The 26446-nt window shown below is 55.9% G+C and overlaps 1 protein-coding gene across 1 annotated transcript in view; it reads right to left on the reverse strand.

Annotated features, from left to right (window-relative positions):
• Positions 1–707: 707 nt before the first annotated feature.
• LOC132539820 (vasoactive intestinal polypeptide receptor 2-like) overlaps positions 708–26446 on the reverse strand; it is a 41777-nt gene continuing 16038 nt past the window's right edge. The window contains exons 3-5 of the mRNA XM_060195750.1: positions 20712–20819; positions 19115–19212; positions 708–1140 (exon numbers count right to left, since the gene is read on the reverse strand). Of these exons, the coding sequence (XP_060051733.1) occupies positions 1039–1140; positions 19115–19212; positions 20712–20819 (308 nt within the window). The 3' untranslated portion in view covers positions 708–1038. The remainder of the gene's footprint in view (positions 1141–19114; positions 19213–20711; positions 20820–26446) is intronic.

A 26446-nucleotide genomic window follows, 5' to 3' on the forward strand; every position in this document is an offset into this window, starting at 1 on the left:
CTTCCCCTCTCCCTCTTTCTCTCTCTCTCCCCCTCTCTCCCCCTTCCTCTCCTCTTCCCTCTCCCTCTTTCTCTCTCCCTCTTCCTCTCTCCCCTTTCTCTCACTCTCTCCCCCTTTCTCTCCCTCTTTCTCTCTTTCTCCCCCTCCCCCCAGCTTGAAGAAGAAGGACGAAAGAAAGGACTCTGAGGGAGTAGCCATGGAACTGTGTGGGCTTGGAGCTCCTGTAAACCTGTCAGGAAAGACGACTCAGAGGGGCGTAAGGTGACTAAGGACTCGGTCACACCAGGGCGCTTGCCCTTGGGCTTCACCCAGAACCCAGCATGGGCCTTCTGGGTGGGGAGGGCCATCTCACCACGAGGGCCCCGGGCGATGGCCTCACCCTGCAGTGCCGGGGCTGAACCTGGCCCTGCAAGGCTGGTGCCCAGCTGCCATACCCTGCCGGCCCGACGGCTCTGCTCTGCTAGTTGTGTGCGGACGTCTGAAGTGCATGCTGGGAGGGCAGCAAGATATGCACACAGAGCCCCCTTGGCCCAAGGCAGCCACGGGCCCTTCTCATCTGGAGGTGAAACGTGGGCGTGGCTGGACGTGTGCGCTGGCTCCCTGGCCACTCTGAAGTGACCAGCGCCTCCCGCCCTGGTCGCCTGCGGTCGTCTCTGGGGGCGGCTGCAGGAGCCCAGCGGCTGGGAGCCCAGCTCACCTCCAGGGAGAAGCGGGGCGTGGTGCCTCCCACGCGGCTCCTCTGTGGAGACAGGGGCAGACCACAGAAGCCACGTCGCTTGTCCAAGGCCACACGGGCACAAGACTGGCCCCAGGCAGCCCAGGCCTTTTCCCTGCTCCGGAGCCCAGCACAGCGGCCGGCACTGAAGGCCCGGGTGGGCGGTTTAGGCAGCCCATGTTTCAGGACAGGCACGCCTGCAGGGGCTCCCTGACGGGCAGGCACCCCAAGCCCTGTCCATGGCCACATCAGCGTGGAGGGGCAGACGCACGTGTAGTTGGGGACAGAGCACCTTCCCCATCCTCTGCACCTGTCTATGCCACTTACCTGAAGGCACAGAGAATGATGCTTCCGGTGGTGAGGGAGATGAGAGAGACGCTGTAGCCCAGAGTGTAGACAGTCTTCACCAGGACATAAAACTGCATCTGTGAGGGAGGAGGGCCAGTCACTGGGGATGGCAGGGAGGGGGCCAGTCACTGGGGACAAGAGGGGAGGGGGCCAGTCACTGGGGATGGCAGGAAGGGGGCCCCTGTCCACTGGGGACAAGAGGGGAGGGGGCCAGTCACTGGGGATGGCAGGGAGGGGGCCCCGTCACTGGGGATGGCAGGGAGGGGGCCAGTCACTGGGGACAAGAGGGGAGGGGGCCAGTCACTGGGGATGGCAGGGAGGGGGCCCCTGTCACTGGGGATGGCAGGGAGGGGCCAGTCACTGGGATGGCAGGGAGGGGGGCAGTCACTGGGGATGGCAGGGAGGGGGCCCCTGTCACTGGGGATGGCAGGGAGGGGCCAGTCACTGGGGACAGGAAGGGAGGGGCCCAGTCACCTGGGATGGGCGGGGAGGGGGCCCCTGTCACTGGGGATGGCAGGGAGGGGCCAGTCACTGGGGACAGGAAGGGAGGGGGCCCAGTCACCTGGGATGGGCAGGGAGGGGGCCCGTCACTGGGGATGGCAGGGAGGGGGTCCCTGTCACTGGGGATGGCAGGGAGGGGGGCCAGTCACTGGGGATGGCAGGGAGGGGGCCAGTCACTGGGGATGGCAGGAGGGGGCCAGTCACTGGGGATGGCAGGGAGGGGGCCCCGTCACTGGGGGATGGCAGGGAGGGGCCAGTCACTAGGGACAGGAAGGGAGGGGGCCACTGTCACTGGGGATGGCAAGGAGGGATCTTCTGTTATTGGGGACAGGAGGGGAGGGGTCCCGTCACTGGGGACAGGAGGGGAGGGGTCACAGTGTCTGGGGACAGGCAGGGAGGGAGCCCTCATCACTGTGGACACACAGGGTCACCAGTTGCTGGGGTAGGCAGGGCTGGACCCAGATGTGTTCGTGTCTCCCCAGGGAAGTCTTTGGCCGCCGCCTGGCCTGGAGCCCGTGAGCTGTCGTGACTGTAGTGCTGCTTCCATTTTAACCTCAGACTGCACCCCTCTTTAACTGCCAGCCTCCCTGTGACTCGCTGTGGTGGTGAGGGGTGGGATGCAGGACCTGCCCTCATCATGGGCAGTGGCAGACACATGGAAGGAGGATGGACAGATGGACGGATGGAAGGCTGGCAGGGGCCACTCTCTGCGAGTGTTGGGGCCCCCAGCCCCCAGGTTAGGGCTCTGTTTATCAGCTGAAGTGACACGCACGTCTGAGCGACGTCACAGGACATGGCATTCAGGGACTGGGGGCCTGGACGGCGCTGCAGGGCCTCCTCACCGACTTCCTCAACATTTCTGGGTATGGGGGCTACAAGGCCTTTTAAGCTCTAGGAATTCAGCAGGAGCCGTGACCTGGGTCCGGGAGCCCAGGTGTGACTGCCATGGCACGAGCCCAGGCAGAAGTCCTGCTCTGGGGGAATGCTCACCCCCCACAAAACAGAGGGAGAGGTCCGTCTGCTCTGTTCCTGCAGCCGCGAAGGACCTGTGTAAAAAGACCCCTTCCCCCACACAATGTGCTGCCCAGAGCTCTCGCCGAGCCCACTGCTCTGCTCAGGACACATTCCCTCACTGATCGCAGGCCCTTCTTGCCCATCCCCACAATGGGCCTCAGTCCCCACAAGGGAGGGGGCATGACCCCCACCAGAGCCTGATGCTGAAGTGGGGAGCCAGGGCCTCTGTGTCCCCACCTGCTGGGGCCTTCAGGAGGATGGGGACATAGGACTGAAGTGACACTGGCTGTCCCACACCTCACAGGTGGCCACACACATTAGCTGTCACAGGTGAGCAGGAGCCCTGGAGAGATGCAGGGGTGAACATGGAAGTCTCCCCCTGAACCCAGGTGAGACCATGCATATCAGCACCAGTTGGGGTAACTAGATTGGCTGGAATTGGCCGGCCACAGATCACCTGGTGGCAGGTGCCCCTGGCATGCGTGAGGTCTGGGACCTGCTCTGGCAACCATCAGAAACAGCTAGGGAGCCATGGCTGGTGGACTGGCATTTCAGGCCTCTCCTGTCTCTGCTTCTCATCTCTGCCATCTCTTCCTCTCAAAACAATGCATCAGAAACAACCTCGGAGGCCTCTCAGTAGTGTTTCCGCACGCATAAGGCCTCAGTGCCACACAGAAAGCAGAGAAGCCGTGCACGGTTCAGCAGCCGCAGTGCACACGCCTGAGCAGAGGGAGCCTGCGGAGCACCGGGACACGAGAGAGGCCCAGTGACAGAGCCCGGGACCTCGCTCACCAAGGCCTGGGCTTTACTACTGCACCACCTCCCAGGACGCTTTTTGTGTTGAGAATATTGAGACAGAGAGAAATGAAGAGGGAAGGGGGAGAGAGAGACACACACAGGCAGCACTGCTTCACCGCTTGTAAAGCTTCCCCCCCCCCCCCCCGCAGATGAGGGCCAGGGGCTTGAACCGGGTCCTTGCACATGGTGAGCTGTGCACTCAACTGGCCCCTTTTGTATTAAGTTCCATCTGAAATGCCAAGGACAGTCACGTCTGGTAGCAGGGGAGTTGCAGAAGCGGGTGAATCAGAAAGTGGGCACGGGGCCGGGCAGTGACGCACCTGGCTGAGCACTCACATTGCAGCGCACAAAGATCCAGGTTCAAGCCCTTGGTCCCCAGCTGCAGGGGGGAAGCTTCCCAAGTGGTGAAGCAGGTCTGGAGGTGTCTCTCTTCCTCTGTATTTTCCCCTCCCCTCTCAATTTCTTTCTGTGATATCAAATAAAAATGAAATAAATGGTTGCTGGGAGTGGTGGATTCATCAGGCAGACATTGAGCCCTGGTGACAATAATAATAAAAGGAAAGAAAGAGAGAGAGAGAGAAAGAAAGAGAGAAATATATATAGAGAGAGAGCGGAAGGAAGGAAGGAGGTGGACAGACCGCAGTGGCATGTGGGCCCTGGGCCAGTGAAACTGTTCCCTTTTCAGATCCCTGTCCTGTGTGTGGCCCTTGGGCCGAGCTGGACACGGAGGGCTGAGGACACCTCCCTAGGGTAGGGATCCGAGAGTGACGCAGCTGGTGCAGAGCGGACACAGCCGTGCCAGGACGGTCTGGTGTGCTCCGTCTGCCAAATCTTGATCCTTGATGTGGAAGCTGAACTGACTGCAGCACAGGAAACTCTCTTCCTCTTTCAAGATTCATTTTATCTATCTCATATGAGATGGAGGTTATGAGAGAGAGAGAGAGAGAGAGGACATCACAGCACCAGAGCTTCCCCCAGTGCCTTGGTACTCCCACGTGGTCCCGGGTACAACTCTAGGTCATGAGCACGACAAGCAGGTGGCCTACCCAGTGAGCTCTCATTCAGCCTTCTATTCAATATTTTAAATATCTATTTAGGGCCAGGTGGTGCCGCAGACAGTAGAGCACACACATTACAGTAGACAGGGACCCAGGTTCAAACCCCAGCCCCCACCTGCAGGGGAGCTTAAGGAGCAGGAAGCAGGACTGCAGGCGTCTCTATGACCAGTCCTCTCTCAATTTCTTCCCCTCCTCTCAATCCATAAGCAGACACATCGATTTTTCATATCTCTAATCATGCGGCGTGTACCTGCCCTCTACCTTGTGACTGTACACACTTCTAAAAACAAAACCACAAATATCTATATCTCTCTATATATATATAGATATAGATAGATATGTTTGTACATGATGAGATATGTGACACATAGACAGATGACAACAGATAGATGACAGATGATAACAGATGACAGATGACAATAAATAGATGACAGATGACAATAGATAGATGACAGATGACAACAGACAGATGACAGATGACAATAGATGATACATGACAACAGATAGATGACAGATGATAATAGATGACAGATGACAACAGATGATAGATGACAACAGATGACAGATGACAACATGTGGGGCATGTGGGTGACGGGGACAGAACCTGGGTTTCACGTGAGCAGTGGACACTCAACATGCTCCTTGGCCACCTCCCTGCCCTTGTGCATTTCGTCTTAAGAGTTTTAGATGAAGGGAGTCAGGCGGTGGCTCAGAGGGTTAAGCACAGGTGGCGCAAAGCACAAGGACCGGCGTAAGGATCCCAGTTCAAGCCCCGGCTCCCCACCTGCAGGGGAGTCGCTGCACAGGCGGTGAAGCAGGTCTGCAGGTGTCTGTCTTTCTCTCCCCCTCTCTGTCTTCCCCTCCTCTCTCCATTTCTCTGTCTTATCCAATAACAATAATAACTACAACAATAAAAAGTTTTAGATGGTGATTTAAGGGTTTCCAGGACTGAGTACAGGGCCCAACTCTGCAGCTTTTCCTTGCTCCCTGTGGAGCCACCACTTTCATGCAGTTTCAAAGGTGCAGGCCACCCTGTCTATGACTGACTGAGAGAGAGAGAGAGAGAGAGAGAAGAAGGAGGAAGAGGAGGAAGAGGAGGAGAGCTCCCAAGCAGCACTGGCTCATGCGGTGCTGGTGTTGAGTCCTCCTGCTGGGTCCAGGCTGAGGGCAGTACTGTGGCTGTCTGAGCTGCAGGGCAGGGTCAGAGGTCAGAGGGTGGGGAGGGTGATCTCACTGACATGGGGGTGCATGCCAGTGCCCCAGCCTGAGTCTGTGCTGGGGGAAAGGACCCCCCACCCAGCCCTAGAGGGTAGAGTCCACACGGCAGGAGGGACCCTGTCCCTGGGGTCCCTGGGCAGCTGGACGTGATGGCCTGTCCAGCCCCATACACCACCTTTTCCAGGACTGCCACCCACCCCACGTTCTTCACACAGTGACTCAGCAAGGCCAGCAGAGGGGCCTGGCTTGTGTCTGCTGTCTGTCCGTGTTAACAGACTATTTATAGTCCTTAGCAGAGGGGGGGCAGCCCCTGCCCAGAGAAGGGGTGCCCAGGGCCAGCACTGGGCCACAGGGGAAATGCTCACTGTGGGTGGGCCAAGACGGCTGAAGCCCCCAGCCCCCCACCTTCCCATGGCTCTGATTCAACCCCCTGCCTCCAGACGGCTCCACGCAGCCCCCTCAGAATTCAGACGGCTCCTACACAGCCCCCAGTAGACGGCTCCCATGCAGCAGCCCCAGAAAGCTACTCAGCCAGCCCAGATTGCTCCTTCTGAGCCCCTTAGAATGCAGATGGCTCCCAAGCAGCCCCCCAGATAGCTCCCATTTAACCCATGGGGATGGGCAGTGGGTGGACAGGGGGAGGCAATGAGGACGGGCAATGGGGGAGGGAGGCCTACCTACTGGAATACCTGGCAGCACCTCAGAGCCACCAGGCTCTGAGGATGCCCCGTGAGCGTCTGCAGGCCTCTGTGAGAGGCACAGTGTGCCTCAGTTTCCCTCCTGCACTGGCTCTCATTCCCTACCCAGACACGTGCCGTCACCTCTCCGAATGCTCTGGGGGCAGCGGGCGCCTGCAGGACCACTGCCACTTGGTGGATGGCTCAGGCTGAGCCAGCATGTGCCCCCGGCTACAGTGGCACCCCTAACCCTGGCCTCCAGGGAAGGGCCCCTGGGCTGGGCATCAGAATCGTCCTTCCCTGGAATCCTGCTCCAAAGGAGGCAGGAAGGTATGAGGACAGCTGATGGTGGGGTTCCCGGACTCTCTGCCAGGCCCCAGCTCTGATGGTGGGGTCTCTGATGGTGGGGTTCCTGGACTCTCTCTGCCAGGACCCCAGCTCTGATGGTGGGGTCTCTGATGGCGGGGTTCCCGGACTCTCTGCCAGGCCCCAGCTCTGATGGTGGGGTCTCTGATGGTGGGGTTCCCGGACTCTCTCTGCCAGGCCCCCAGCTCTGATGGTGGGGTCTCTGATGGCGGGGTTCCCAGGCACTTTTTGCCTGTGGCAGGACAGGCTGTGCTGGGCTGAGTTCAGGATAGACCCAGGCAGAGAGGGAGTCGGACTGGGGCAGGGCCAGCGGCTCCTCATCTCACTGGCTCCTGACCCAGAAATTGGCCCCATCATGTCCTAGTCAAGATCTCAAGATGCCTGCCTCCATGGGTGGCCAACACTATATCGTTTCTTCTCCAAAACAGAAGATTCCGGGTGCATCTGGGTAACAAGTCTATCAGATGGAGACTTATCTCAAGTGGCCTCCCCCAGGGCTCTGTTCTGGCTCCTAGGCTATTTAATATTTACATCAATGACCTTCCAGAAACTTCTTCAAGGAAGTTCATCTACGCTGATGACATCTGCTGTGCAACTCAGGCATCCAAGTTCGACATCCTCAAGGAAACACTCACGAAAGACATGTCTCTGATATCTGATTACTGTTAAAAATGGCGACTAATCCCTAGCACTGCAAAAACGGTATCATCTACACCATGCCTCGGCCTCGCGTGAGCTTAATGTGCAGCTTGGCGATACGAGAATCCGGCACGAAGCCCAGCCAGTCTATCTTGGCGTTACTCTCGATCGCACTCTGTCATTTCACAAACATCTCATAAAAACTGCAGCAAAGGTGGGCGCGAGGAATAACATCATTGCAAGACTGGCCAGCTCCTCATGGGGCGCGAGCGCTTCCACACTATGATCATCATCTCTGGCATTATGCTATTCCACTGCAGAATACTGTGCCCCAGTATGGTTCCGTAGCCCCCATGTCCACTTGGTCAATTCCAAATTATATTCCTCCATGAGGATCATTTCTGGAACCATCCGTTCCACCCCGGTTCCATGGCTGCCAGTTCTTAGCAACATCACCCCGCCAGATATTCGTCGGGATGTGGCATCATCTAAGTTCATTTCCCACGTCTACGCTCGACCGGACCTGCCAATATACGCAGATATCTTTGCCCACCCTGTCCAACGCTTGACGTCTCGTCATCCAATCTGGTCCCCTACGCCTACACTGAACTTCTCTGTTCCAGACTCTTGGAAACAGAGTTGGCAGCCAGCTGAGGTAAAGAACAAACACCTCATCACAGACCCCTGCAAGCGTCAACCCAGCTTTGAACTGGCACGTTATGATTGGGCCCTCCTCAATCGCTATCAAACAGGCCATGGCCGGTGCGCCACTATGTTCCATCGCTGGGGAGCCAGAGATGACCTGAACTGTCCCTGCGGCTCCAGACAGACTATGACCCACACAGTCAACGACTGCCATCTCTCCAGATGCCAGGAGCCATTTCTCTGCTTGATAGATGATAAGCTTTGAGACAATGGAACCCCTCAAGACAAGTGTTAATTCCCCCCTGGGCAGGCCATTTCCCCTCAGGTAAACCATTTATCAGTAATCAAGTGAGTCAACACACAGTTGTGTTAACAAACATGGTTTCCGCCATTTGTTGCAAGGAACATTCCGCTTTGAAGTTTGCTCCCCCTCCCCTTCCTCCAGCATTCCCTCTCCTTCCCCAAAGCTTTGTAATGCCTGTGAACACAATAAAATTTTGCAGCTTGATCAGAAACCTGTCTTGCTGTCGTTCTTTCGTGTCTCATGTCCCTTTCATTCCAGGTATTTCAGGTTCCTAGCCCCTGTTCACTGCCCTGCTGGTCGGGGCATTCTGCCGCCCGGGACGTGGGGCGAAGAAGCCTTCTGGACCTAGGAATTCCGCTGATCGAGAGGGTAGGCCTACCCGAATTCACAGAGTCATCGCGGCCGAGGGGGTAACGCAAAGACTCGCAGAGATCGCCACGTAGATACCCGACTGTGAGTCACATCTGGAGGAGAGTGTCACAGCGGCTGAGGTAAGCAAAACCATGGGACATGAATTTAGCAAACAATATTTATTCATTAAAGGACTCACGGAGTCACTCAAGACACGAGGAACTGGGGTTAAAAAGAAAGAATTAAAGAAGTTTTTAGATTATATTGGAAATATTTGCCCCTGGTTCCCCCAGGAAGGCACTATAGATGAGAAACGTTGGAGGAAAATTGGTGACTGTCTTAATGATCACTATCAGTCTTTTGGTCCTGAACGTGTACCTGTTTCTGCCTTTTGCTACTGGAATTTAATTAATGATATCTTAAAAATTTATAATAATCACCCTGATATTAAAAACCTTATTACAGAGGGTGAAAAGGTCCTCCGGCAACTTTGAAGTCCGCAGTCCAGGACAAAGTCCCCATCCCCATGCCCTTCTGTGATTATTGATCTTGATCCCCCAGTACCCAGTCAAAATAAAAGCCTCCCAGCACCCGATGAAAGTAAAAGCCCTGTCCCCCTCCCTATAGGTCCCACTGCACTTACTAAAGTTCCCTTTATTGACCCTCCTATTGCTAATTCACATGAGAATGAAACCCAGCATTCTTTCCCCCGCCTCTATCCAGTTTTACAAAACCCTCCCTTTCCTGAAGCACTTCCCACGGAGGATGAGGCTTTGCTAGAAAAAGAGGCTGCCAGGTACCACAATCCTGATTGGTGTCCTCCTCCCTTTAATCTCCCAAAACTTATGCCCCTGCTCTCCAGCCTGACCCTCTTCTTGACAATCCTTCTGTCAGGTGGGTATGCTCAGGAGCCCTTACAGGAATTTCCACACTCCGCAAGGTCCTTGCTGACCGGAGAGAGCAGCTTCAATTAATGAAAGAAATAGCTGCAGTTACAGAAGAACTTACATTTTTAGTCTCACCAAAAAACCCAATCCCTAAAACTAAAACTAAACCATCCAAATCAAAACCGGTTTGGGCTTTCCCTGTTACTCGGCGCCAGGCTCAAACTGGCTAACCCTAACCCCTATGCTCTTCCTTGTCCAGACTGCCTCCCTACACCACCGCCCCTCCGTTTTGTGCTCTGGTCCTTGACTTGGCCAATAATACTGATTAGACCACTTTCTTTAAAACTGTAAAATGTACCTTAGCCCCAAGAAAAAAAAAATTTCAAAGATTTTTCTCTGCACGGCGGCGAACTAAGCCCGCCTGTTCCGCCCGCACAGTCAATCACGGCACAGAGCTCCTGCTCCACAGATTGGCAAAGACTCCAGCCAATCATTCCCTAGCCACAAACACCCCTCCTGGGTGGCGGTGAGTTAGAAATCCAAAAGCGGTTTTTCAAAGGGAAAATTTTTCTCTTCACGAAGAACGTCTGTTTTAAGTCTGTGCTAACCTTGTTTTCATTAATGTGTGTTAACCCCTAAGTAACTAAAGTTTGTTTTAAGTTTTAAATAAGATTTAGTTAAGCTAAATATGGTTTTAAAGATCCCGACTCATAGAGTTGGCACACCTTTACCAAAGTAAAATATAGGACAGTTTCATCCTTCTAATAGCTAATATCAGCATCAGTTCATTAGTTAAAAGATTTTCTGAGATATCTAGGCATGGTAAAATGCCTCTACAGTCTCTCTCACTCTTATGAGAATTGTAAATCTTACCAGCACCCCAATACCAACTGCCACTGTTTGTTAATTCCATGCTTGAACTGACTTTCTAATAACCCAGTCAGTGTAGAGCAGTGGCCTTGCCAGGAAAAAAAGGGTTAAACATATTCCTGGCCTGATAAAAAACTTTCAACAGATGTGATTCAACAAAATTATTTAGTGTAAAATGGTCATCTAAAAGAAATGTTAACAGTAAAAATTTATTTTAACATTTCAGCTATAAGGTTTATCTTAGCTTTTTAAGTTACCTATCCAAATCAAAGTGAAAAATCAATTAAGTTGTGTACCCACCCTTGTTCATAGCTGCCCTAAGGGTGTGATAGCTTTGTGATAAACAAAGATCCTAACAAACAAAGTTTAACATTTTACTTAAAATTGTTTAAGACTGGCTTGGGTTAATAAAAGATAACACAATAGTTATGTTAATTATTTACATGCCAGAGGCTTTTGCTTTGGTTTTCCTCTTTATATCTTTCTGCTTTTAAAAATTATCTGGTTTGTTTTAAGACGGTGTCAGAGATTTATTCTTGGCAAATGGTGTTTTTGGTCTGATAGATTTGTTTTGGCAAATCCTGATTTAACAAAATTATTATTTTGAACATTTAAACTATGAGGTTTTATTTTAGCCTTTTAAGTAGCCATATTAGAGTTCTAAGGAACAAAATCTATTAAGAGTTTTATATCTATGCTTACTCTTGATAGCCTTGTGATGAGTAAAGATCTTAGTAAACTAAAGTTATAGTATTGTACTTAAACTGTCTAATCAGTTTAAAATAATGCTAAAAATGGTAAACATTTTATCATGTCAACACATTAGGTATTGACTTTCTATAACATATTGGTATATTCTAATAAAGAGCCTTCTAAAATCATATGAAAGAACTCAAGCCAATTCTAACCATTAGATCATCAATCAACTTGGTACAAGTTCTCTCCCTAAGTAAATAATTATAGGTACATCTGCTCATGAAGAACTGACTGCTCATATGGTAAGATTTAAAACTAAACATTTTTAATTTTTTATTTATGGGTGTGTGATGACTCCTAAAGTCACTCATATCCTAAAATTTTTCTCATTTTTTTACAAGCCTCTTAAAATTGTAATGCTTGACCTGCCATAGTGAGAGCACTTTACTTGCTCCTGCATTGTTTAATTAAGATCCCGTTATTCAGACTTTTAAGATTAATCTCCATTGATAAAAGCCAATGCTCTCTGGCAGATTGATGTAATTCACCTGCCCATGTTTAGTAAACAAAAACATTTTTTCTTTCTCAGTTGGTATTTTTTCTAAATTTATGTGGGCTACAGCTCAAACAAGAAAAACTAAAACCCTTAAGCTTAATTAATAAAAAAAGAAGGGGAACGCACCCCCCAGTATTCAGTTGGCTAAAGTGTCAATGAAGTAACATACTAAACCTTCTTAATATTTACAAAAATTCAAATTGTCCATTTATTGTATCTCATTGACAAAGCCACCCACTTTTCCAGTCACAGAGACATATTCTTTTTCTCTTTGTTCAACACTGGATGTCCATGTTTGTTTTCCTTTTATTATGGTGGATGACATTGCTCTTGCAAAATCCACAGAGTCCCTGTTGGCAAGTCCTTACCACAAAGGACGCCATGGCAGTATATAGTCCAGCTAACCTCACCAGCTTATCCAAGTCTTCTCTTTCTGCTGACCTACCACTGCTGACTTCATCTTTGCATGTTTATTGACTGCTCACTTTTCTCAAAATATTCCTTGATGTTCAAGGAACTTCACCTTAACTTCTAATGTGTATGCACCTCCTCTGTATTTTGGTACAACATCATCCTATATTTTCATGTCAATTCTTCTCTACCTGGTCCTTGACTCCTAGTTTTGCTTGTTCCACAGCTGACCCTCTATGAAGAAGAAAAATTTCATCAGTTGGTGCTGACCAGAAGACCAGACGTGCTGTGTTTCTTCCCCTGGACATCACATCCACTGACTGCTTCCCTTAGACTTGCTGGTGGCATGCTAGGACACTCTATATATTCCTCCCATGAATTTTCTGACAAATTACAACAGGTTATAGACTCCACCACAAATAGTCTTGAGTCACTAAAGAGCCCCTTATGGGACCCTTATTAGTCTTTTGTTAATGATTACCTTAGGACCCTTTATTTTTAATAAGATTACTGATTTTATAAAACAGCAGATTGACTCCTTGGCATCAAAACCTTTGCAAATACATTATCACAGACTTGATTTGGCTGACAGAGGCCTGGCTGAACCTGAGGATGACAGACCCCCTTTTCGGATGGCATAAAACTCAGAATTATGCATCGAGACATCCAACCTTGGCAGGGCAAGGACACCAGTAAGGGGTGCAAGGCAAAGCACTGCAGGGGGAGGACCCTATTGTCCGCCTCTGAGTCCCCCGTGAAGCAAACCTGATTTGCATGGAGGTTGGTGTCAGCAACAAAAATTGTTTCCCTAGAAACCGTGGCTCTGCCTTCCCTTCCCAAAAAGACACCGAGAGCCTTAACCTTATAAGATACGGGAAGATTGGTTTTGTACCCACCCCGCGGGAGGAATTGGGTCAATACTTCCCTCCTCTGGTTATGCCCACTAAACCTGCTGTTAGGGTCTCCGCTCCTCACCCCCAATTGCCAGCCTCAATTTAAATTATAACAAAGGGAGGATATGCCAGGAGCCATTTCTCTGCTTGATAGATGATAAGCTTTGAGACAATGGAACCCCTCAAGACAAGTGTTAATTCCCCCCTGGGCAGGCCATTTCCCCTCAGGTAAACCATTTATCAGTAATCAGTAATCAAGTGAGTCAACACACAGCTGTGTTTACAAACATGGTTTCCGCCATTTGTTGCAAGGAACATTCCGCTTTGAAGTTTGCTCTCCCTCCCCCCTCCTCCAGCATTCCCTCTCCTTCCCCAAAGCCTTATAATGTCTGTGAACACAATAAAATTTTGCAGCTTGATCAGAAACCTGTCTTGCTGTCCTTCTTCGTGTCTCGTGTTCCTTTCATTCCAGGTCTTTCAGGTTCCTAGCCCCTGTTCACCGCCCTGCTGGTCGGGGCATCCAGATTCAAAGGAGGTCTTGAAACTTTACATCAGGCTCAACCTGATGCTGTTGACTGGCTACGGAAGAAGGGCAAATGCTAGAAGAAGAAGAATGTCCAATTCCAGGGCTACATTGTGCACAAAAAAGAAGACACACTGTCACCCCCACCAGGGTCTCAGCTCCCACCCAGGGTCTCAATACCCCAGAGCCTCAGCCATGCCCCTGTAATATCTCAGCTCCCCCAGGGTGTTACTCTCCATAGCTTTAGCCCTCCAAAGGCCAAGTCTCCACAGCCCAGAGCCTCAGCCACAAAACCCCCACCACAAGGTCTCTGCTCCCCACAGGGTCTCAGCACCCAGGACCTCAGGCTCCCTCAAGGCCTTAACCTCATCTAAGGTCTCAACAACCCCCCTCAGGGTCTCTGCTTTCCCTGGGGCCTCATCCTCCAGGGTGTAAGCACCCCCCAGGGACTCAGCCCCATCTAGGGCCTCAGCCCTCCAAGGTCTCAGCCTCCCTAGGTCTCAGGGACCCAGAGTCTCAGCCCCCCAAGCTATCAGCCACGCATGTTCTCAGCCCCCCAAAACCTCAGCCTCCCAGGGTCTCAGCCCACCAAGGTCTCAACCCCAGAGTCTCAGCCCCCCAAAGTCTCAGCCCCCCAGGGTCTCAGCCGACCCAAGTCTCAGCCCCCCAAAGTCTTAGCCCCTCTAAGGCCTCAGCCCCCCCAAGGTCTCAGCCCCCCAAGGTCTCAGCCCCCAGGGTCTCAGCCCACCAAGGTCTCAGCCCCCCAAGGTCACAGCCCCCCAAGGTCACACCCCCAAGGTCTCAGCACCCAAGGTCTCAGCCCCCCAAAGTCTCAGCCCCCCAAGGTCTCAGCCCCCAGGGTCTCAGCCCACCAGGTCTCAGCCCCCAGGGTCTCAGCCACCCAAAGTCTCAGCCCCCCAAGGTCTCAGCCCCTCTGAGGCCTCAGACCCCCAAGGTCTCAGCCCCCCAAGGTCTCAACCTCCCAAGGTCTCAGCTCCCCAAGGTCACAACCCCAAGGTCTCAGCACCCAAGGTCTCAGCCCCCCAAGGTCTCAGCCCCCAGGGTCTCAGCCCACCAAGGTCTCAGCTCCCCAAGGTCACAGCCCCCCAAGGTCTCAGCCCCCAGGGCCTCAGCCCCCCAGGGTCTCAGCCACCCAAGGTCACGCCCCCAAGGTCTCAGCCCCCCAGGGTCTCAGCCCACCAAGGTCTCAGCCCACCAGGATCTCAGCACACCAAGGTCTCAATCCCCCAAGGTCAGAGCCCTCCAGGGTCTCAGTCCCCCAAAGTCACAGCCCTCCAGGGTCTCAGGCCCCCAAGGTCTCAGCCCCCCAAGGCCTCAGCCCCCCAAGGTCTCAGACCCTCTAAGGTCTCATCCCCCCAGGGTCTGCGCCCCTCAACGTCTCAGCCCCCACGGTCTCAGACTCCCAAGGTCTCAGCCCCCCAAGGTCTCAGCCCCCCAAGGTCTCAGCCCCCCACGGTCTCAGACTCCCAAGGTCTCAGCCCACCAAGGTCTCAGACCCTCTAAGGTCTCATCCCCCAAGGGTCTCCACCCCTCAAGGTCTCAGCCCCCATGGTCTCAGACTCCCAAGGTCTCAGCCCCCCAAGGTCTCAGGCCACCAAGGTCTCAGCCCCCCAAGGTCTCAGCCCCCCACAGTCTCAGACTACCAAGGTCTCAGCCTCCCAAGGTCTCAGCCCCTCAAGGTCTCAGCCCCCCAGGGTCTCAGCTCCCCAAGGTCTCAGCCCCTCAAGGTCTCAGCCCCCAAGGTCTCAGTCCCCCAAGGTCTCAGCCCTCCAGGGTCTCAGGCCCCCAAGGTCTCAGACCCTCTAAGGTCTCAGCCCCCCAAGGTCTCAGCCCCCCAGGGTCTCAGCTCCCCAAGGTCTCAGCCTCCCAAGATCTCAGCCCCTCAAGGTCTCAGCCCTCCAGGGTCTCAGGCCCCCAAGGTCTCAGACCCTCTAAGGTCTCAGCTCCCCAGGGTCTCAGCCCCCCAAGGTCTCAGCCCCTCAGGGTCTCAGCCCCCCAAGGTCTCAGCCCCCCAGGGTCTCAGCTCCCCAAGGTCTCAGCCTCCCAAGATCTCAGCCCCTCAAGGTCTCAGCCCTCCAGGGTCTCAGGCCCCCAAGGTCTCAGACCCTCTAAGGTCTCAGCTCCCCAGGGTCTCAGCCCCCCAAGGTCTCAGCCCCTCAGGGTCTCAGCTCCCCAAGGTCTCAGCCTCCCATGGTCTCAACCCCTCAAGGTCTTAGCCTCCCAGGGTCTCAGCTCCCCAAGGTCTCAGCCCCCAAAGGTCTCAGCCCCCCAAGGTCTCAGCTCCCCAAGGTCTCAGCCCCCAAGGTCTCAGTCCCCCAAGGTCTCAGCCCCCCAGGGTCTCAGCCCCCCAAGGTCTCAGCTCCCCAAGGTCTCAGCCCCCAAGGTCTCAGTCCCCCAAGGTCTCAGCCCCCAAGGTCTCAGCCCCCCAGGGCCTCAGCCACCCAAAGTCTCAGCCCCCCAGGGTCTCAGCTCCCCAAGATCTCAGCCCCTCAAGGTCTCAGCCCCCAAGGTCTCAGTCCCCCAAGGTCTCAGCCCCCCAAGGTCTCAGCCCCCCAGGGCCTCAGCTCCCCAAGGTCTCAGCCTCCCATGGTCTCAGCCCCTCAAGGTCTCAGCCTCCCAGGGTCTCAGCTCCCCAAGGTCTCAGTCCCCCAAGGTCTCAGCCCCCCAGGGCCTCAGCCCCCCATGATCCTGGTAGCATCTCATTCTCCTGGCCACGGATGCTTTTCTCAGACACACTTCATCTTGAGACCAGCAGAGGCGGCACCAGGGAGACGAGTGTTCTGAGAGCAGAGAGCCAGACAGGCTGGCGGCGGGGAGGGTGAGGAGGTGATGGGACTCGGGGCTCAGGACAAAGCCACCTGCCAGAGCTCCTCCCTCACGTCACGCACAGCACTGGGCACCCACTCCCCACATGACCCCGGCAGCCTGGCAGGACGAGACTGAGAGTTCAGAGGGTGCAGACTCTGCAGACCTGGCACAGGGTGTGATGTGCGCTCTAGTGGGTGTGCCCTCACCCCCACCCACAACAAGCCCCTTCGCTGAGCACATGGCCCATGAGCCAAACCGCTACTCCTGGGCCTGGAGATGTGGCCAGAACCGGGCTTGGCTGCTCTGAGCTCTGAGCACCCGGATCCCGCCCTTGGGGTCTCCCTGCGAGGACCCAGGGGCTCTGGGGTTCCAGAACACACCAAAGCTCTGCTCTTAGCTCCCTCCCCGGCTCTCCACAGCCACATGTGGCCGGCCGCAGCACCTGAGGACAGAGCCAGGAGCTCTGGAGGGCCGGCCCTGAGCAAAGCCCTCTTCTTGCCCGTCTGCAGAGGCCACACACACGGCTTGCCCCCACGCTCTGGCCACGGGGCCTCCTCTGTAGTGGCCTGGCTGTCCCTCCAGCAGAGGGCAGGTGAAGCATGACAGATGGGTGCTGGAGGCTGTGCTGGGAGGACAGCCCAGCAGGAACACGCTGCATTGCATGTCCATGGCTCCAGAGGCTCCGGGTTCAATCCCAGAGCTGAGTGGGGCTCTCCACTCGAATGAAAACAGGCAGACCTTAAAAATCAAGCATAAACAAACAAGTCTTCAAAGACCCTCTGTGTAGCCAGCTCCTCTGTTAGCCCAGACCATGTGGAGCCTCCACTCAGCAGACACAGGGCTGGACACAGGGGTGTGTGGGGAGGGTGGAGGGAGGGAGAGCCAGGTGGGGCCTCCAGTCCATCTCGAGGTGGACATAAGCGGCCGGGTCAGGGGCCCAAGTGTGCTCCCCGTGGAGCCTCCAGGCTGAGCCTGGCAGCTAACCCCTTTTGTTCCCACAGCTAAAGGCCGGAGGGGCCGGAGGGCTGGAGAAACTGGTTCCAGCGACCACATGGCAGACACAGAAGCTCAGGGTAGACTCCCTCCTATGGGTGAGATGAGCCCTCCCTAGGCTGGGGAAGTGTCCTGTCCCCCCCCCCGCCCCCCCCCCCCCCAGAGCACCTGGAGCATCCTGAGATGGTGACAGCTCACAGCATGAGTCACTCAGCTCCCAAGTCACTGTGCAGAGTGGACTGTGCAAGGGTCCACAGGACCTTAGAGAGAGCCACAGGCCTGGCAGAGAGCCCAGGAATTCTACCGTGAGAGATGGGGCTGGCAGAGAGTCTGGGAACACCGCCATCAGAGACCCCACCATCAGAGCTGGGGCCTGGAAAAGAGTCTGGGAACCCCGCCATCAGAGACCCCCACCATCAGAGCTGGGGCCTGGCAGGGAGAGTCTGGGAACCCCGCCATCAGAGACCCCACCATCAGAGCTGGGGCCTGGCAGGGAGAGTCTGGGAACCCCGCCATCAGAGACCCCACCATCAGAGCTGAGGCCTGGCAGGGAGAGTCTGGGAACCCCGCCATCAGAGACCCCACCATCAGAGCTGGGGCCTGGAAGAGAGTCTGGGAACCCCGCCATCAGAGACCCCACCATCAGAGCTGGGGCCTGGCAGGGAGAGTCTGGGAACCCCGCCATCAGAGACCCCACCATCAGAGCTGGGGCCTGGCAGGGAGAGTCCGGGAACCCCGCCATCAGAGACCCCACCATCAGAGCTGGGGCCTGGAAGAGAGTCTGGGAACCCCGCCATCAGAGACCCCACCATCAGAGATGGGGCCTGGCAGGGAGAGTCTGGGAACCCCGCCATCAGAGACCCCACCATCAGAGATGGGGCCTGGCATGGAGAGTCCGGGAACCCCCTGCTCTCAGAGATGGGACCCTGGCAGAGAAAGCCACGGGGTTCTGCCTGCAGAGATGAGGGCCTGGCAGAGAGAGCCAAGGGAGCCTGGCCTTAGAGAGAGCCATGGGCCTGACAGAGAGGCATGAAAAAGTTAAGGCCCTCAGAGACGGGGGCTGGCAGAGAGAGGTACCCACCCCGCCCTCAGAGACGGAGGCTGGCAGAGAGAGGTACCCACCCCGCCCTCAGAGACGGGGGCTGGCAGAGAGAGGTACCCACCCCGCCCTCAGAGACGGGGGCTGGCAGAGAGAGGTACCCACCCCACCCTCAGAGACAGGGGCTGGCAGAGAGAGGTACCCACCCCACCCTCAGAGACGGGGGCTGGCAGAGAGAGGTACCCACCCCGCCCTCAGAGACGGAGGCTGGCAGAGAGAGGTACCCACCCCGCCCTCAGAGACGGGGGCTGGCAGAGAGAGGTACCCATCCCGCCCTCAGAGATGGGGGCTGGCAGAGAGAGGTACCCATCCCACCCTCAGAGACGGGGGCTGGCAGAGAGAGGTACCCACCCTGCCCTCAGAGACAGAGGCTGGCAGAGAGAGGTACCCACCCCACCCTCAGAGACGGGGGCTGGCAGAGAGAGGTACCCACCCCGCCCTCAGAGACGGGGGCTGGCAGAGAGAGGTACCCGCCCCACCCTCAGAGACGGGGGCTGGCAGAGAGAGGTACCCACCCTGCCCTCAGAGACAGAGGCTGGCAGAGAGAGGTACCCACCCTGCCCTCAGAGACAGAGGCTGGCAGAGAGAGGTACCCATCCCATCCTCAGAGACAGAGGCTGGCAGAGAGAGGTACCCATCCCATCCTCAGAGACGGGGGCTGGCAGAGAGAGCCGGGAGCCCCACCCTGACAGAGCGCCGCCCTCCCCATCCTCAAGGTAGCACCTTGCTCTCGTCCTCCGGTTCCCGGTAGCCACAGGCATCCATGAAGTCCGGAAACATCTCCGACCAGCCGTCCCGCGTACAGTTCTTGCTTATGTTCCCTGGAAGGGAAGGTGCAGACTGGGCTGCTGAGTCAGGATGGGGGGGCGTGACGGGGCCAGCACCTGGGCCACCACCTGGGCCAGCACTCCTCACCCCACCAGTTCAAGCGGGACCTGACCAGCGGGCCCACAGGCCAGGCCACCTCCGCCAGAGGCTGTGGTGGGGACAGCGAGAGGTGGGAGTAGCCTGCCACTCGGAGGTGGGGGCGGCTACCCTGTAGAGTCAGCACCTCAAAGGGGGCCCAGCACAGCAGAACAGCTGGGGGCCTGCACCCCAAGTCTGTACAGCACACAGCCTGAGCCACAGCTGGCTTTACCCCAGCTCCAAGGGAGACACTAGTAGGAGGCGCTTAGCAGCTTCCTCACAGAGCCAGGCACCTCATCTGCTGCCTCCACACCCCCAGAGCTGGAGGTGAGACTGCAGGGGGGTGGAGACAGACAGCGGCCAGGGAGGTGAGAGGACAGAAGGAGAATGTGGTGCATGACAGGAGGTGAGGGGACGAGGAGCTGGAGATGGGGATGCAGGTGAGGGAAGGGAGGTGAGAAGATGGAAGGGTAGAGGAGGTGGGAGGTGGAGGTGAAGACATGGAGGTGAGGGGATGGAAGAGATGGATGGTGAGGAGATGGAGATGGAAGGGAGGGGATGGAGGGAGGGGCAGAAGGGGAGGGACGGAGGAGATGGATGGTGAGGAGATGGAGAAGAGAGAGGGGAGGGGAGGGAAGAGGTGCAGGTGAGGGGAAATTCTGTAGCGTCTTTTGCTTTCTGCTTTGGGTAATTTCATTTGTTTTATGAAAATCTTTTCTTTCTTCTTTCTTTTTGACTCTTGGAGTCATTTTATTAGAGACAGAGAGAAATGGAGAGGACAATAGAGAGGGGGAGACAGAGAGACAGACACTAACCTGCAGCCCTGCTTCTCCACTCCTGAACTGTCCCCTCTACAGGTGGGGACGGGGGCCTGAACCCAGGTCCTTGAGCATTGTGATGTGTATGCTCAACCAGTTGTGCCACCAGCCAGCCTCAGCCTCTGCTGTGTTCAGACACAGAGCAAAGACACAGAGCAAAGAGAGGTCACCTTCCGGGGAGCTGAGAGGCATGTCTGGCATCCAGTGAGCAAGACGGGTGACAGAGGCCCCAGACCCACAGGACTCTGGGAGCTGGCAGGGGCTGGTACGGGAGGGATCTGGGTGGTAAGTGGACGTCGTGGGTGGATGGGCACCTGCTCCTGGGCCCTGGTGGGTACCTGCTCTGGCCGGGGTCCAAGAGACCCTTCTCGTGCCCACACCCTGCTCCATACTATGTGCGCTTAGCCCGTGCTCCACTGCCCACTCCTCTGGGCACTGCTACAAGGGCTGCCAGGGACCCTCTGTCTGCGCCAGGCCCCTGCCTGCCTCCACCCAGCGCCCAGCACCCAGGACACCCCAGCCCTGCCTGGCTGCATGTGGGGCCCCATCAGTGCACAGCCTGTCCCCTGCCCCCAGCGGAAGCGCCCCATGGGTACCTGGCTTGTTGTACAAGTTGCTGAACACTCTGGGGCAGGGCACAGTCACCGTCTCCCCGATGTCTGCCGGCTGCCAGCACGTGATGTTGTCCCAGAGCCCACTGCAGGCTGCAAGGGAGAGAGGGGTGAGGCAGGTAGCCAGCCCCCAGTGCCTGCACCACAGCCCCGAAAGCCTTGCAAAATCTGGGAGGGGGCAGCTGGAGGGGCACCTAGCTGAGCACACCTGCTCCCAAGTGCAAGGACCCAGGTTCAAGCCCCTGTTCCCCACCTGCAAAGGAGAGGCTTCATGAGCAGTGGAGCAGGGCTGCAGGTGTCTCTGCCTTTAGAGAAAGGCACTACTCTCTCCACTCTGTCACTCTCTGTCTCTATCCAAGTAAATAAATAAAAGCAGAAAGCCATTAGCCTCACAAGCCCCTGCTCACTGCTTCCCTGTCACAGGACGGGCAAGGGGCTTGGGAGAAGCTGTCAGGCTCATATGTTCACAGCATTGGCTGCGGGGGAGTGTACACCTCTCACACCCCTGCCCCACGTCAGGGCTCCTGAGGGCTTCAGGGGCCCTGGAGGAGGAAGCCCCTGTGTTGTTTCCCCATCGAGACAGACGTGCAGCGTTTCATCCTCTGGCATTTTCTTCTGTGGTCAGCTACTTTGGACTGACACCCCCATCGGATTTACTGGTACACGCTGCTGTGTTTCTCAAAGACTAACTTCAGCCAATTGCCTTGAGACTTTATAGATCAAGTCCCCTTGCCTGCAGGCTCTGCCCCAGAGGCAGAAAACTCCCCCTCCTTATTAGGTTATGCCCACAGAGGCATGAAGCGCCCCAAGAGGCAAGAGATGCCCACAGAGGCAGGAAACGCCCTTTGAGGCAAGAGATGCCCCCAGAGGCATGAAGCGCTCCCAGAGGCAAGAAATGCCCTTTCGCCTGCTAGGCCTTGCCCTTTGAGGCAAGAAATGTTCCCCTTGGCATCACGCTGGTTATTGCTGTTCGCCTATTTTGTTTTCCATGTCTTATGCCAGTTCTTTTGAAAACACCTGTACGATATACGTTTCTGTTCACCCCACACTCCTAATACTATGGCAAATAGTTAAAAAGAAAGGGGGAGATGTTGGATAGTATGCCAGCTCCCCCTGGCTTCTGCTTAACCATATGCCTATATAGGGATAGATTTAATCCCATTCAAAGCTTTGGTCTATTTACATAAATCACTTTTACATTTACATAAAGCACTCCAGGGCATTGGTGGTTCAGTGATAGGATTCTCGCCTGCTCTGCCCTCTCCTTGTCACACTCTGATTTTCACCAGTCACTTTTCTCTCCACCCTCTCTATGTCACATCCTGTTTCCACCCTACTTGGCAAGTATATATAAAGACAGCATTGTGAGTTTTAGAGTACCTTGAGTTTAGCTTAGCTCGTCTTAGATTGTGCTGCGTCCTGCATGAATAAAGAGATACTGCCTACAGCTCAACCATGAGTCCCTGGTCGTCTGTTACCCGCCCGTGAAGCCAACCCGGCAAAAACAACATAACCCGTCGAAAACAACACCCCTGTACCCAGGCCATCTGGCCTGGAGGATCATTTCCAGTTGAAGCTACCTGCTGAGACCCAGCTGATTTCAGCATGAAGATGCCACACTAGGGATCTTAGTCACCTTCCTGGGGTGACCAATGACTCTGTGATACTGTCCTGACCAAAGCACCTCCAGGGATGGCCACACAGGCCTGTCCTCATCCCACAGGTGAGGCCTCCACACAGGTGAGACCTCCATACAGAGCTGTTATGTCACACAGGTGAGGTCTCCACACAGGCCTGTCCTCATCCCACAGGTGAGGCCTCCACACAGGTGAGGCCTCCACACAGAGCTGTCAGGACACACAGGTGAGACCTCCACACAGGCTTGTCCTCATCCCATAGGTGAGGCCTCCACACAGGTGAAGCCTCCGCACAGAGCTGCCAGGTCCTACAGTTGAGGCCTGTACTCAGGTGAGGCCTCCATATAGGTGAGGCCCCATACAGGCAAGACCTCCACACAGAGCAGCCAGGTCACACAGGTGAGGGCTCCACTCAGGTGAGGCCTCCACAGAAGTGAGACCTCCACACAGAGCAGCCAGGTCACACAGGTGAGACCTCCACTCAGGTGAAGCCTCCACACAGAGCTGCCAGGACCCTCAGGTGAGGCCTGACTCAGGTGAAGCCTCCACACAGAGCTGCCAGGTCCCTCAGGTGAGGTCTCCACACAGAGCTGCCAGGTCCCTCAGGTGAGGCCTCCACACAGAGCTGCCAGGTCCCTCAGGTGAGGCCTCCACACAAAGCTGCCAGGTCCCTCAGGTGAGGTCTCCACACAGAGCTGTCAGGTCCCTTAGGTGAGGCCTCCACACAGGTGAAGCCTCCACACAGAGCTGCCAGGTCCCTCAGGTGAGGCCTCCACACAGAGCTGTCAGGTCCCTCAGGTGAGGCCTCCACACAGAGCTGCCAGGCCACACAGGCCTGAGGCAGCCACAGTCAGACACAGGGCATTTCACTACAAATCCAAGGCTGTTCCATGTTACTTTTTGACCTCTTAAATACTGTGTTTCACTGAAACTTCAGCAAATGGGCCAGCCAGCATCAAGCTGAGTCTGAGGGCAGGAAGCAGCCGGGTGGGAGGTGTGGGTCTCTCTCTGAGTGTCCCCTGCCTCCTGGGGACAGGAGACCTGAGGGCAGCACCACCTGTGTCATGAGGGTCAGACAGGGAGCCCAGAGGCCCAGGCCTGGCAGGGTGAGGGGCCCGAGGGTCTGGAGGTGCCAGGCCCCCACTCAGCCACCCACATTCAGAAGTCTAATGCTGGGGCTCGGGGTGTAGAAACCTCCGGAATTCCTTCTCGGGCAAGATGACATAAGCTCACAGGGCAGGACCCCAAGCCCTGTGCATCCAGGCCAGCTGGGCAGGGTGGGGGTCCTGGGAGGGAGCGGGCGGCGGGGAGGGGTGGAGAAGAGCCTTAGTGGAGACAGTCTCACTCTGAGCAGGACAAGGGTGCAAGCCAGGGAGAAAGGACAGAGCCATGCAGGGTGTTGTTTAGAAAAATGAAAAGAAGCAGCAGAGAAAGGGCCGGAAGAACTGAGTCTCTCCAAGGAGAGCAGCTGCAGGAGGGGCTGTCTCCTCTCTGAAAGCCTTGTCACACTATTTGTAGCTACAGATTTACAAAAGCCCCACTGGGTTGAAACCACAGTGCAGGATGTGCTGTGACACAGAGTTCCTGGTCCTGCAGGGAGAGATGGCAGCACAGTGCCCAGCTCTGGTGTCCTCATGGCGTCCTCAGCCTCCACTGAAACACTCACTTAAAGACGTGGCCTCTCCCCTTGGCAAGAAGGCTCAGGCTGCAGTGTCTGTGAGTGGGGAGGACATGTCCACGGGAGGTCTTGGGCCACCCAGATTAGACGGGCAGGGGTCTTCATGCTTCAGTGACTATAGAGGGTGGGCAGGAGGGGGCAGAGCTCTGAGTCCCCAGTAGGACACTTGATGGGAGGAAGATGTTCTGGGGAGCAGGAGGCATCCGTCCTCAGGTCCTTGGGGAAGCAGGAGGCTGATGCAGTTACACTTTGTGGCAATCTGGTGTCTGAGATGTGACCACAAAGTCAATTTGAGTCTGAAGGAGGGGCTGCTGTGGCCAGCAGAGGCCAGTGGGCTGTGGGGAGAAGCTTGGCAGGTAGTCCTGCTCCAGAGCCCTGGGCCTCACAGCACGGAGTCAGCAGCTGGCTGGGGCAGACAGGACGTGGCCACCAGCAGCCGGCTGGGGCAGAGGGGACATGGCCACCAGCAGCCGGCTGGGGCAGACAGGACATGGCCACCAGCAGCCAGCTGGGGCAGAGGGGACATGGCCACCAGCAGCCGGCTGGGGCAGACAGGACATGGCCACCAGCAGCCGGCTGGGGCAGACAGGACATGGCCACCAGCAGCCGGCTGGGGCAGACAGGACATGTATCGCATCAATTCTTGTCATACCAGCCCCCTACCATGGGGGCAAGCTGACTTTTAAGAAACCTGTAATTTCTGACGTATTTGAAAATGTTCTTTGTTTAACTTTCTATATATACCCAAGCCCACCCTCAAATAAAACAAGTGTTTGCACCAAAATACTCCCGAGTCTTCCTTTCTGAATCTCTGGGTCCCTTAGAGCCAGAGAGGGAAGATAGGTGACTTGCCTCCTGGCTGGAGCCACCCAACGTGAGTACCCACACAGGGCTGTGCTAGTCTACACAGCAGGCTGGCCTGGGCTGTGCTAGTCTACACAGCAGGCTGGCCTGGGCTGTGCTAGTCTACACAGCAGGCTGCCTCCTGGGCTGTGCTAGTCTACACAGCAGGCTGCCTCCTGGGCTGTGCTAGTCTACACAGCAGGCTGCCTCCTGGGCTGTGCTAGTCTACACAGCAGGCTGCCTCCTGGGCTGTGCTAGTCTACACAGCAGGCTGCCTCCTGGGCTGTGCTAGTCTACACAGAAGGCTGCCTCCTGGGCTGTGCTAGTCTACACAGAAGGCTGCCTCCTGGGCTGTGCTGAGTCTACACAGCAGGCCAGCAGAACCGAGGCCAAGCCATGCCACAGGTGTCAGACAATCAGATGCTGCTGAAAATGTTCTGCAGGGAGTTTATACCCAGATGAAACCAGAACCACACAGCCCTGAGGGCAGGACAGGGCACCTGCAGACTGAGGTCAGGGCAGGACACCCGCAGACTGAGGTCAGGACAGGACACCCGCAGACTGAGGTCAGGACAGGACACCCGCAGACTGAGGGCAGGACTGGACACCTGCAGACTGAGATCAGGACAGGACACCCGCAGACTGGGTCAGGACAGGACACTCGCAGACTGAGGTCAGGACAGGACACCTGCAGACTGAGGTCAGGACAGGACACCCCCAGACTGAGGTAAGGACAGGACACCCGCAGACTGAGGTCAGGGCAGGATACCCCCAGACTGAGGTCAGGGCAGGGCACCTGCAGACTGAGGTGAGGTCAGGGCACCCGCAGACTGATTATCAGGACAGGACACCCGCAGACTGAGGTCAGGACAGGACACCCGCAGACTGAGGTCAGGACAGGACACCCGCAGACTGAGGGCAGGACTGGACACCTGCAGACTGAGATCAGGACAGGACACCCGCAGACTGAGGTCAGGACAGGACACTCGCAGACTGAGGTCAGGACAGGACACCTGCAGACTGAGGTCAGGATAGGACACCCCCAGACTGAGGTAAGGACAGGACACCCACAGACTGAGGTCAGGGCAGGATACCCCCAGACTGAGGTCAGGGCAGGGCACCTGCAGACTGAGGTGAGGTCAGGGCACCCGCAGACTGATTATCAGGACAGGACACCCGCAGACTGAGGTCAGGACAGGACACCCGCAGACTGAGGTCAGTGCAGGACACCCGCAGACTGAGGTCAGGACAGGACACCCGCAGACTGAGGTCAGGACAGGACACCCGCAGACTGAGGGCAGGACTGGACACCTGCAGACTGAGATCAGGACAGGACACCCGCAGACTGAGGTCAGGACAGGACACTTGCAGACTGAGGTCAGGACAGGACACCTGCAGACTGAGGTCAGGACAGGACACCCCCAGACTGAGGTAAGGACAGGACACCCGCAGACTGAGGTCAGGGCAGGATACCCCCAGACTGAGGTCAGTGCAGGGCACCTGCAGACTGAGGTGAGGTCAGGGCACCCGCAGACTGATTATCAGGACAGGACACCCGCAGA

Source organism: Erinaceus europaeus, chromosome 8 (genome assembly GCF_950295315.1).
Source record: "Erinaceus europaeus chromosome 8, mEriEur2.1, whole genome shotgun sequence".
NCBI classification, from domain to species: Eukaryota; Metazoa; Chordata; class Mammalia; order Eulipotyphla; family Erinaceidae; genus Erinaceus; species Erinaceus europaeus.